The sequence below is a fragment of the Beauveria bassiana genome (assembly GCF_000280675.1).
Source record: "Beauveria bassiana ARSEF 2860 unplaced genomic scaffold BBA_S00002, whole genome shotgun sequence".
In the NCBI taxonomy this organism is placed as follows: Eukaryota; Fungi; Ascomycota; class Sordariomycetes; order Hypocreales; family Cordycipitaceae; genus Beauveria; species Beauveria bassiana.
The window spans coordinates 67,876-80,865 of record NW_007930837.1 but is presented as its reverse complement, the minus strand read 5'-3'; the positions used below and the strand labels follow the sequence as shown (position 1 = coordinate 80,865).

Genomic DNA, 12,990 nt, shown 5'->3' with positions numbered 1-12,990 from the left:
AACGTAAGGGAACGTATGAAGATGGATGAGGCATGTTGCTTTTGAAATAAGCAAGCGAGAGCAGGTAGGGTATTTACTGTAGCTGCATGTCTTTAGCAGTGAGAATGAGCCAGCCGTGTTACTATAACAGGCGAAGGCGATGCTATCGGTACAGTAGTACCCTCTCTTCCCCTCCTATATCGTAGTCCCACTAGCAATTCAGCAGCATTACACCGAAGAAGGTCCCCCTCGGCCCTTCTTTCCTTTTCTAATTGTTTGTTCTTCCCTTTGCGATGCAATGATGTGCCATTTCTAGCGAGCCGTTTCTAGCTGTCACCGTCTACACAGTCGGAATACCCTAGCCGCTATAGTGAAGGGCGTTATTAGTGCCGCCCCCCAGGTACGTCAATTAACTAAGTAGCGAGTGTGGTGGGCTTGGCCGGCAAGTCCCATCCTGTGCGGGGATCGAACTCGTTAGGCCAGCCGGCCTGACCGAGTGTACCATGGAAATTCGAATCTTTTTCCCTCCCTAGGTCTATTTGGTCCATACCTTTTTCTGTACCACCGTGACAACTGGCTGCACACACACATCGTCGATCCTTTGTCTCATCCGTTTGCCTTCGACCTCTTCTCTGTCACTCTTGACTAGATTGTGCTGTCGTCACTCTTTCTGTGGGCTGCAAGAATGCGCTCGCGGTCACGCTCGTTGGAACTGTAAGTGATAAGTGGTGACCTCATCAATGCTCACTTCAATGCGGCATTTTGCAACTGCCAGTCACCAAAGGATGCTGTGGCCGCCTGAACCAAAATCTACAACATGGTTAACCTCCATCTTGACCATAACGAGGCTGAGTATGGGCTGCTACCGAAAGGTCTTTGCAGCACCTGCGGTTCTATAAACATTCAGGCTCTCGCAAGCTCGCGAGGCTTTGAGCATTTGACCGTCGGTTCGACTCTGCAACAAAGCGCCAAACGATGCTCGCTATGCCAGCACTTGGCGCACCATACTAAGCAGGCGGCAGGGCTTCATAATGGGAAACATTCTGCTGAGGGATGTGCCGTTCGATTGAAGCTAAAGAGATATTGTGCTGACGCTGCGGGCTCTTCATTTGGGGCTGTAGTCGAGATACTGTTCGAGGGTTACAAGCCAGCTTTCTTCGAACATGATTTTTTTGCAGTAAACACTATTACAAAAGGTAAGGAAACTTTACAGTTTGGTCTTGAAGTGAATGGATTTTTCCTTTTTTTCACCCTCTATGGCATTCATTCACCTTGGAATTTATTCTCGGCCTTTAACATCATTTAGTCGATCCCGCTATAGCATTTGGAGTTCTTCCCGTCAACCACGTCACAACAACTAGCTCGAAGAAGGCCTTTGCCACAGCTCGAAGTTGGATCAACAATTGCTTGAAATACCATCCTCAGTGTTCTCAGTCATTCTTCGAGTCAGAAAACTCAGCTCAGCCTAAACTACTGATTGAGCTGCATTCTGCAACCGGTTCTGGCCCTGACGGTATTATTATCCGGCTGGTCGAACTTGCTGAAACAAGGCGATGTCCTTTCTAAATGCCACCATCCCCGGGGCGCAACACAACTCCAGACCGCATCTGTATTTTTAGTGTCTAAGACTTTATCATGGATCCAATAACTCTACCCAAGAGGCGTGATAGGACAAGGGACAATCTAGTGAGAGCTGTCCTTCGCACGCTTCGAAGGTGTGACCAACTCAGCCGCCGGTACAGCGCCGATATCTATATACTCGTTCGGTGGAAGAATAAGCACCATGAGTATTGCTCTACGGATGACGCAGCATTTCCGATCCGTCCGATAGATCTAGTAAGTGGAGCAAAACAAGTAAGCTGCAATGGGAAACTAAAAGCTTGAAGGACGAGGTCTATCCCCCTGTACTGAGGAGGACGCCGGAAGATTTTGGGGATGTTACTCTAAACATGCAAATTGCTGAAAAACGATAAAGCTTTGGGTATTGTACAGTATACATGTCGTATTTCAGCTATTCTATTATACATTTTGCCCCCAAATTCCCCCATAGACGACCGACTTTTTCTGTCGTAATAGTGAATCGACCTTAACAGCTGTCTAGTGTGTCGGTACCGTATCCACTCGACTCTGCGGTGTTAGACTACAATTTACGGAGGGTCACTGTACAATATACATAATATTATTTTATTATGTCGAAAGTTAAAAGCTTTGGGTACTGTACAGTATACGTGACGTATTTCAGCTACTCTATTACATGTGTTTTTTTCCCCGAAATCCATAGACGACCATTTTCCACAGTAATCCGCGAGAACATTGTGCTAGGATGTAGCGGATTCGAAACTATAACTAGGATGAGTGAGTCTGTGTAATGACCCTTTATTTGTGGATACTGCGTGACAAGCTCGTTCCCTTTTTTTTGAGGAGACGCAGTGATATGTACGCTTAGTTCCGGTCATTTGACGCAATTATAGACTCGCATATCAAGCTGATCTAAGAACCTATGAAAGCTGCGTCATAGTAAGGTATCTTCGGTCTCACTAGGTTTGGCGGCGGCTGGTGGAGGCCATCGTCACAGCCCACAGCATTAGCCCGCGCCATCTTCTTTGTAAGAGCTGCCAACTTTTCACGGCTGGGAGCCGGTAGCCGATCGCTGATCGATGTTCCTGGTGCCAGACACCGCATCCCGAGTTGGCGCAGAGCCCGACATGGCTCAGCGCAGCCCCTCACGTCAGCCGGTGGAGGCCAGGCATCAAAGTCTGGGATCAATCGTGGCCCACCATGAACTGATACAAACCGTAAGATCGGAGACCGGTTGCTGGCACATTTGTCACCACGCAAACTACAGCCTATAACCACCAATGACTATTTCCTGCCCGGTAGGAGCTCGTTGGCCCAGCCGCTGAAGGAGGAGGGTCTTAGGGTCTCGACTGTGGCCCACCGCCGACTGATGCGAACCGTTGGATCGGAACAGCGGACGGACGGTGGCACTCTCAATCGCGGCGCAGCCTCCAGCCCTACACTAGCCTCAATCAGCAATGCTTGGCATGTAAATCAACTGAAGGGTCAAATAATTACTGTAAAGTACGAATCGGGTGTATTTTTGAGCATAATTAGCGCCCGCTGTAACTCTCTTTAAAAATTTAAGTTTAGCGCTAAGCAGCCGAAAATGGCATACAAAGTGGGCGATTTTTTGGTGCCTAAAAACTGCCGCACAGTGTTACCACTTTTTTGAGTACCTAATATTTTTTACGGGGTTACCCACTCGTGTACGCGTGCACAGCAATGCAATTGTTGCAACCAGTACAGCCATGGGCAAAACGGCCTTCCACTTCATAGACAGTTAGTCTTTTAATGTGGGGTCAGTCAAAAATAGCATAGGTCTCTAGGTACTTAATTGATATCTTAATGGCTGGAAATGGCACTTGCTATTACGAAAAATACGTATTGTCCTGCAGCGGCGCTAGCAGCTGCAGTTTCATCCCCTGATTGGCTCAATGCCACAGTGTGAGACTACGCTGAAAGTGTCGACTCGCCATCACCTTGTTTGAGCTAGACGATCATGCAGCTCTGGTCTCCAACCTTAAATTCAGAAATGTCTCCTTCCCAAGGCATCATCATATCGAGGTGACCCTCATAGGTTCTTTTTTCTTTTCTTTTCAATATTATATATTTCTTATATTAATGTGCAGCAGGCACCCTTTGCATATGGGTTCTGTTCCTCGATCTTGTTTGTTCTTACCAGGACAGTGCAGAAGAAAGTTTGGCACTGCCCGAGTCAGCTGACTAGATGAACGAACTGCGTGTGACCGTAGAGCCGGCCCGCGCCGCTGCGCCACTTCTCCTGAGTGTGCCAAGCTTGTCATGACAACGAATTGCCTCATTGCACCAATTGCAGTTACTCATAGTGAGTCTTCGTGGTTGAGATGCGTCTTTTGGAGATTGACGGTGCTGGTGGAGTCAGATTAACAGGGGAGTGGATTGCGCCAAACATTCCTCCATATGCCGCCTTGTCGCACACATGGGGTAGAGCTACGGACGAGGTCAGCTTTGCGGATATGGGGGCAGGCCGTGGCACTAATAAGCCTGGTTATGAGAAAATCAGATTCTGCGCGAAGCAAGCCTTTGCTGACGGCTTGCGATACTGCTGGGTCGATACGTGTTGCATTGACAAGTCGAACAGTACCGAGCTAGCGGAAGCCATCAACTCCATGTTTCTCTGGTACCAGCATGCCAGCAGATGCTATGTCTATCTTGCTGATGTCTCGATACCAGCGCTACGACCCAACCACATATATAACGCAAAGTTTCTCGAAGATTCTCTACGACTTAGCAGATGGTTTACCCGGGGTTGGACTCTACAGGAGCTGGTGGCACCTATCTCGGTTGAGTTCTTCTCTAAAGAAAGCCAACGTCTGGGAAGCAAGCTAGAATTGGAGCATTGTGTTGCCAAGATAACCGGTATCCCTTTCATGGCTCTTCGAAACCTGCCACTTTCCGAATTTACCATTGATGAGCGCATGCAGTGGGCGCAGAGTAGGGTGACTACACGCCCTGAAGACGCAGCTTACTCATTGATGGGTATTTTTGATGTATATATGGCCCTTCTCTATGGCGAAGGAAGGGACAATGCTTTTAAGAGACTCAGAGAAGAAATTGAAAAAGCACACAAAGGTACGCATGCTTAATGGCAGTGGAGTGGCCATGTTGGGCTTTCGGGTGCCTGCTGACTCTGTGCAAAGTGGCAAAGCCGCGTGCGAGGATTTTTCGAAGGCTGCAGACACCATCTCAGACTCATCTTGATAAGACCCGTGGCTCTGTACTGTGCATGTCAGCACGTACTTTCCAAGTCCTTATTATATGTCTGATTATTTGCATGGTTCTGGCGACAGTGGTGCCTGTTATAGTCATAACACAGACATCATAAATCAGATGTGTCAACCAAGCATATGTACTATAAAACCATCCGATATTGTTATGTGCAAAACGAGCTTGGGATCACACTCTCTGTCTTTTCAAATTCAATATTGGATCGACTGTTTTGTACGGTCTTCGTAGAACAGGAAACTATGGTGCCGCCGCTGGCTTCTTCCGTAATTTTTTCCTAGCCCTGTTACTTACTGATGATAAGTTGCTCTAATTCGGCACGTTTGATTTTCGAGAGATATCGAGCTATGAGTGCAGGAAGCTATGCGTGCAGGAAGGATAATCAGTGCAGTCGCGATAAGTGACTTATTTCCGGTCATGGACAATGACCATGGCTGGAACGGAACAACTTGGCTCCGCCAATCAAAGTATACAGTACGTCACTGTCTGAGGTTCATCCTGTGTGGGACCTATTTTCCAATTGGAGAGCTTCTAAAAAAGTGGAAGGCCGTTTTGTCCATGGCTGTATCACATTGTTTTGACTTGCTTCTCACATCAGCTTTGGACATGCCAGGGCCTCTGGACAGAGCAGGCAAGGGGCCCAGCCTCCTTGGATATTTTCTTCGCCATCTTCTTGGGGCTGCTTTTTCGCGAATTATGGTGAAGGCAAGGCCAGCTAGGCTTACATGCCGCTTCCCCACGAGAAGGACTCCATCGACAGCCTGATTTGAGTCTAGCCACCCGGCAGATGAAGAAGGGAAAAACCGCGCACGTTTGTTTATCAATCAGTAATTTCGACAGGGGTCATACCGAGAAAAAAAAAAAGAACTGGGGAGTCGGGTTCTCCCGACTATAAAAAGTGAAGAATTTTCCATCCTTGAGAGCAGGAGTCCTTGGACATCAGACCTTGCCATCTGATAAGATTGAAGCACAACACCCTCACAATGAAGGCATCGTGGATTCTTCCCGCCGTCGTGGTCGTCTCGGCCGCTTACACGACCAACCCCCCCAAGACCCCCTCCGTCACCGTCAACGGCACCACCTTTGAGGGCCTCGTCCGCAACGGCGTCGACGCCTTCCTGGGCATCCGCTTCGGGCAGGACACGGGCGGCGCGGCGCGCTTCAAGGCGCCCGTGCCGTACGTCTACCCGTCGTCGCCCGCCGTCGTCGCCGCCACCGACGCCGGCCCCATGTGCCCGCAGGTGCGCATCGACGAGGGCGACCCGTGCTCCGAGGACTGCCTGCGCCTCAACGTCGTGCGGCCTCGGGGCACCCAGCCCGGCGCCAAGCACACCGTCATGGTCTGGATCTACGGCGGCTCGCTGTGGGTGGGCAGCAAGGACGACATCTTTTACCAGCCCGACGGCGCGGTGCTCGAGTCGGTTCGGGCGGGGGAGCCGATTGTCCACGTCGCCATCAACTATCGTCTTGGCGGTATGTAACAGCCCCCCCTCCTCCCAGCTTATATCCATTTTCTTGCTGCACAGGTAGAGAGAATTGTTGCTGACAGTGTTTTGGGATTGATGTAGCCTTTGGATTTGCCCAGGACAAGGTGCTCGACGCCGAGGGCTCGACCAACGCGGGCCTCCGCGACCAGCGCCTCGGCCTCGAATGGGTGCGCGACAACATTGCCCGGTTCGGCGGCGACCCGTCCCGCGTCACCATCTACGGCCAGTCGTCCGGCGGCCTGTCGGTCGGCCTGCAGCTGCTCGCCCACGGCGGCGAGTCTACCAAGCCCGCGCCCTTTGAGCGCGGCATCATGCAGAGCGAGTCGGCCATGGAGATTGGCCTCTCCAAGGGCGACTACACGCGCGCCGCCATGCAGCGCCTCGCCGAGCACACCCACTGCACCGCCGACACGGTGGCCTGCCTGCGTAAGCTGTCGATGAAGGACCTGCTCAACGCCACCGTCGAGACGTACCTCGACGGGCCCGCCAACAACATCGGTGACATCTGGCTGCCGCAGGTCGACGGCGATTTCCTCCCCGACGAGCCCATGAAGCTCATCCGCGAGGGCCGCTTCCACAAGCGCGACGCCATGTTTGGCTGGACCGAGGAGGACCTCGACGTCGCCGTCCCCGACGACGTCGCCACCGCCGACGACACCCGCCGCGCCATCACCGGCCTGCTGCCGTTTGTCTCCCAGGCCACCGTCGACGGCCTGCTGGCCCTCTACCCCGTCTCCGAATTCGTCACCTCGGACCCCGACGCCGCGCCCGCGGAGTTTTACCGCGCCGGCCGCGTCATCACCGACCTCATCATGGTCTGCCCCGCCGCGTTCTTCAGCCGGTACCTCTCCGCCGCGTCGCCGGATACCAGCAACTACATGTACATGTGGAACCAGACCACGCTGAGCCTGCCCGTCGTCCGCGTCGCGCACACCTCGGAGCTGCCGTATGTGGTTGGCAACCTCTCCCACCCGGACATTTTCGGCGGCAACGGCAAGGTCACGCCCGACGACGAGGCGCTCATGGTGCGCGCGACGCGGGGCTGGACCGCGTTTGCGGCGACGGGCAAGCCGAGCGGTATCCGGGGCGCGTTTGCCAAGTGGAAGGGGGCGTACGCGAAGAAGGACGGCAAGGACGCGCAGATGTACGTCGTGGGCGGTCCTGGTGAGGGCATGCTCGACTATGCGTCGTATGAGGACCGCCGCACGCGCTGCGGGTACATTGAGGAGCACATTAAAATGGATTAATTTCGCAGTCGCGGGATATCATTTTTCTCCTGGCAGAAATTATTACACGTAGGATAGAAAGAAACAAGAAAGATATAAATGGATTTTTTTTCTTTTTTTTTTTTGGTTTTCAAAAGACTATAAATAACAGCGACGCGCTATCTCGCGACCGATAGTGGATCTTTAACGCGCACACCGTATTCCTGAAACAGGTAGTTGGCCTGCGCTTGATGACTCAGGCTAGGACGATCGAGAAGCCTTGTTTGCAATGCAAGCCTCATGTTCTCTGTGATTTCTCTCGGCCGTCCGGCAGGCTTCGACGGGGCGTCTATCGATCCATATCGACGGATGTTGGAGCGTCGCCTACGCACAGACCGTTCGTCGCAGTAAATTACCTTTTTAGCAAGTTCGTAGTCATTTATTGTTTCATCACCTGTAAGCTTGCTCAGCAAGACACCATGAAGCTCGTTTCGACGAAGTTTCGATAGTCTTGGCGCCATTTTCAGAAGCAAAGAAAGCAGACGTATACGTACGCCACATCAACGCTCGCCAGCGTCAACACTTGCCACGTAACTGTCCAGAGGTGGGGTGCAGACGCCACGCGACTCGGATGCTGGCGAAACATAAATCCGAGCCTCAAAGTATACAGCACGATCAGCGGTATTTTTCATACTGTGTGGGGTCTTTCTTTTACGCAAACAGTGTAAGTTGAGACCGGATGCTAATAATGCTCAAAACAATATTAATACAGTAAAGAAAGGATTTGTGAATTCGGAACTTAAGTTTGAAGGCTCACAGCTGCAACTTCCAACGCCGACATGGACCTCTTATTAGAGGAAAACGCCATCAATCTGCCTGCCACCCACACAGTTGGCGCAGATAAGACATGCTCTCCGCATTATGGTAAGTGTATAAAGGCCAACTTTTGGCCCCTAGTCGGTGCGGCAAGGTAAAGTCTTGGAAAATTGGACTTAAAAAGTCTAGGTATACTGTAATACGGTACATCGAGAAAAGGATAAGAGAGTAAAAAACCTACCTATCGCGGAATCCTGCGGTCTCATGGCGGTATCCGTCTCGGTGTGTGCATCAACGATGAACAAGGACGCTACGCTGCAGTGCCTGGCTCCACTGGTTGACGGAGGCTGCGGTGAGACAAGTCGACTGTGTCTGGCCAAAAAAAAGGGAGGCAGGGGACTTCACAGGGGTATCAGAGAGCACACTGGGCGGCTAGCACAAACGTAACGTGAGGATGGCAAATAGGAAAGTTGCTGACAAATTCCCTGCAGTTAGTAGGCGAACATAGAGGATAGTCCGCTGCCTGCTAAGCAGCCTGAGAAGAGCAAGCTCTTGGGAACCAGGGAGTGAGGGGGGGCAAGGGTATTTCGAAGAATCGAGGATACCACCAAAATCTGCGGGTGTCGGAGGCAGACTCTCCCCTAGTATAGCTTCTCCCCACCAGCTGCTCCACCATCAGTGTCTGGTAATGGCTCAAGAAGCTTATAAGACTCAAATTCAGATGAACGTTTATCAAGAGTAGAAACTGACCTAAGGATTATTCTTCAAAGCTGTACAGTGAAAGGCGAAATTAGCGCCACATGTTTTTAAGTTATTTATTTAGGCACAGCGGTTTTCAACGCTTCTTGCAGCACTGCTGCACCTCCATGTACTAAGTGCCTTCAGGACGCATCATAGCAACGAAAGAAACAAACACGAGTTCACTTCTGGCTCATGCAAAAGAAATTTTGCTAGGCTAAACCGACAAAAGATGCTCCTTGACACCAAAGCGACAACAAAAAACAGACCATAATGGTGGCTACATATGTATACTGCGCGAAGCCCTATTGGCTGGAAGCCACCGGGCGTAATAAACAATGAATGAATGTATACTACGCATATGATTGAACCGGTACTGTAAGACTCCTGCCCAATTTTGGTGCAGCGCTTGTAACAGTGAAACAGCGAGGCCCCGTGCTATTCCGAGGAGCGACTCCTGCTTGGACCATTTGGTATTTAGTGTCAAAATGCACAAACTGCAATTGTCACGAGCGCACGAACGACTCATGTCGGTCTGCCCAGGCCTAGAGACAAAGGGAACAACATTACTTGTCAGAATCTTTTTTGTTGCAAGACGAGGTACGATGTATGTGATACTGTATTGCCATGTGAATTATGTTATTATTCTGCTACGTGTTCCCGCCATGCAGTTCAACAGCCGACATTGCCATAAATGCTCTTCTTGCTTGTTCAGCCGACTGGTGCAGGCGGTATTGTTCCAAATCAGGAGCAGCGCGAATGAGCCCTTCAAACGGCTTGATTACTTTGGTCGCGTGAACGAATACCTTCCACGAACAGCTCCATTTGCCATTTTCTAGGTGGTACTGGCTCTGCCACGCAAGACGGACATTGGCATCCCCACCAGGTGCGGCGACATCCATCAAGTTCAGTGCACCCGTAACTCCTCTATAATGCAGCCATAGTCTGTCTACAGGACCGGGAATGCCGCGTGCGACGTCGAAAGCTTCCGAGTATCGAACCTTGCCAGAAAAGGCGCCTAGAACGTCTCCTTTGTATACCGGGGCGATGGGGCACACATATAAAGAGCATTGGTCTCTAGGAAGTAGAGTGACAAACATGGATTTGTCGCGATCATCGCTATGGTTCGCCGACGGACCTCCAAGTTGGGCATCGGAAAGGCGCGTATGCTCATACGCTAACTCGAATTGAGCCTTTTCGCTGGCGGAGCCCCACATGTTCACTGAACTGTTCCATAGGTCTTCAGGAATACGCAGCCTCTCAGCTACGAATGGGTGCTTCAGCCACAGCCTGCCAGTTCTATCGCCGCCGCATGACGTTGCTACTCTGAGCTCCAAGTGCGTGATGAACCACTCATATAGATGTTCCCATGACAATACCTTGCTTTGTAGGTCATCGCCCTCATAGTGCTTGCAAAAAGTATTGAACTGTTTGGTGTGGTAGCAGAGTATTTTGTCGACACCGGCTCTTCGCATGTTGGACAGTCGACGCCAGCGCTGGCGGTACTCGCTTAGGCGATTGTAAGTCAGATTGTCAGCGCCAGTGCTTCGCAAAAATTCTCGGGTCGCTTGCCTCTCGGGCTCGGTGAAGTCGGTTAGTGGCCCTCTCGCATTCTTTACTTTCGTTGGATCCATCTCATTTGCAAGTTTCGTGATGATATCCCAGAAGTAAGCCTGGCTGTACCGCGATTGGATGTCTCTTCCCGCGAGCGCAGCGTTGCCGGTGTTGATATGACGAACGGCCTCCGTAAAGTCGCGCTGAGCAATATCTGCGACGTATCCTTGGATTCCTATGGTGTTGGCAGTCCACGAGCTTGTCTGCTCTTTACTCATCGATACTTGGTGTAGCTTGCGGTTCAACTTCTCACAATCTACCAGTATTGACTCCATTACCTTTGCTTCGGCAGCTGGCAGTCGAGGCAACACCAGTGGTGGAGGGCTGTATTCAATGTTTCCGGCGTTGTGCGACGACTCGTCAACTGTGGTGTTAGCACCCACCTGATCAGAGGCATCTGAATCGACACTGTCACCAGTGCCACTTGGTGCATGGACACTATGAGTCAGACTGTCTGCGGGATCTGTCGCCGCAGCAGCTTGGTCTCCGGACAACTGACCATTTGACCCAGGTGCACACGTTGGAGGATTGTCCGGCGCATCGCTACTTTCCGGGGTCAAGTGGTTATGGTCGGCATTCCGGGCCGTCAAAATATCCAGCTCTCTCTTCTTGGTCTTTCGTTTTTTTCTCGGTGCTTTATCCATGCCTGCATAGTTCGCAGCGCTGCGTTTCGAATCGGTCTGCAGTAGCCTGTATGAGCCTCGGAATTTAGTTGCAGGCACCTGTTCGTCCGGACACGGTATAACGCTGTTAATTCCGGCCTGCAGTCGAATATCGCAGACTGCAGTCTTTTTAGCATAAAATAATAGTAACAAGTGGCTTTGTTTATACACACTAGAAGCTGTCAAGCTTCGAATGGTGGCGTTGGCTTGTTCTTGCCCGGGTTTCTTAATTCCACACTGCTCAAAAAGCTCTTCAATATTTCGCGCCACTAGAGCTGCGATGAGCTCATCCATGGTTACGCTGAATTATGCCAGTTGATAGCTGCACTGGCGCTCAGATCATTTATCCGTTGCCTGCTCGTTCCAGCACTTTCCACAGGCAACCGAAGCTGTCGTCACTGTGGGCCTGTGACTCATTAGCTCGCGATGTCATCGCGTCTTGCAGTGCCAGGGGCCTTTTCCACTCTTGGCCTAGTGGCACTCATTTCAAATTTAGTGCCACTAGTTTTCATGTTTCTCCGTACAAAGGAGATGACTAGTGGGATAAGGTTGTATCGCCCAGGCTTTGGCGCGGGCTGGCCATGGTGTTGGTAGCCTGACATTATGGCCGCAAGAAACCCAAGGCTTGAAAGTGGACTTATAGATAGGAAGGGTTACATCCAACCCGTATATGAAGGAACCTTGAGAATTTGGTTTGGGCGTTTATGTTTTTATCTCACAGTGTATATACGCAGTTTCTCTTGGCGCTAACGCTGAAAAGGCCGTGACAAGATCGCCCAGGCTTGACACGATGTAAAGCAGCTTAGATTGAAGCATGAGATGGAGAGTCAAGCCCTCCGTAGCGGAATAGTATATAGTAGAAAGACTACGGAGCCCTTCCATCGAACGCCGAGCATTATTCGCGCTAAATGGCGCGTGGTTTATGAGTACCAAGGTAGAGATGCTCCGTGAGGCATAGTGCACATCTTCGAAACTGGTAAAGCGCGATCTGTCATCCGCCTTACTAGACAAAATGGTCCTAGGCAGTGTCTTGGCAGACAGCAGTATTGAAATAACTCGACAAACCGAGCCCAGCCACTCCGATCATCACACTCAGGTACAGTACCGTAGCATGATGGAGTCCAATGGAGCAATTGCCATGTGCATTTTCTAATCCTGATGAACTATTTCATTCACTTCGACTCCTAAATTGGGCTTCTTGAGTCAAGACTGGATAACCTGGCAAAGGTGGCACCATAGATTTGGTTTCTTCGAAATGCCCTTGCCCCCTAACTACATGGTTCCCAAGAGCTTAGCCCTTTCAAATCCCCGCACGATCTTCTATGCTGCGCCCTAGAGGACAACTTCCTGACTGCAACGATCTATCAGCAGCACCGAGCGGCCGTCCATGGTACCACTACGTTGCATTCGCTTTCTACCTCAAAATTCCCTGCCGCGCATCTCCTGACATGCCGAGTGATTTTCAACGAAGATTGGGAAGCCGGCCACGAAAGTGTACTGGAAAACCTCGATGCTAAAGACTCCTGTTTTCCGACGATCGGTCAGAACCACGACCGGGAGCTGGGAGAAGTCTACATCAGACCCCATGAAGTACTCCGCCTTTGCGTTCTACCTTGACAGAATCGGATCGGATTTGGGTTCTGAGGACAAATGGACGTCGTACTG

General features: G+C 51.0%; 3 protein-coding genes across 3 annotated transcripts; 2 read left to right on the top strand and 1 right to left on the bottom strand.

The window, feature by feature from the left end:
• Positions 1-3,902: 3,902 nt before the first annotated feature.
• BBA_00703 (Heterokaryon incompatibility) lies at positions 3,903-4,664 on the top strand (the record flags this gene model as incomplete). The annotated part of the gene is made up of 1 exon (XM_008595800.1): positions 3,903-4,664. One exon carries the CDS (start codon positions 3,903-3,905, stop codon positions 4,662-4,664), a length of 762 nt encoding a protein of 253 aa, XP_008594022.1.
• Positions 4,665-5,786: 1,122 nt separating this feature from the next.
• BBA_00702 (lipase, putative) lies at positions 5,787-7,537 on the top strand (the record flags this gene model as incomplete). Its single annotated transcript, XM_008595799.1, has 2 exons — positions 5,787-6,276; positions 6,372-7,537. The coding sequence occupies 2 exons, from the start codon at positions 5,787-5,789 to the stop codon at positions 7,535-7,537; spliced, it is 1,656 nt and encodes a 551-aa protein (XP_008594021.1).
• A 2,162-nt stretch (positions 7,538-9,699) lies between these two features.
• BBA_00701 (uncharacterized protein) lies at positions 9,700-11,619 on the bottom strand (the record flags this gene model as incomplete). The annotated part of the gene is made up of 2 exons (XM_008595798.1): positions 9,700-11,444; positions 11,499-11,619. The coding sequence occupies 2 exons, from the start codon at positions 11,617-11,619 to the stop codon at positions 9,700-9,702; spliced, it is 1,866 nt and encodes a 621-aa protein (XP_008594020.1).
• Positions 11,620-12,990: the final 1,371 nt, after the last annotated feature.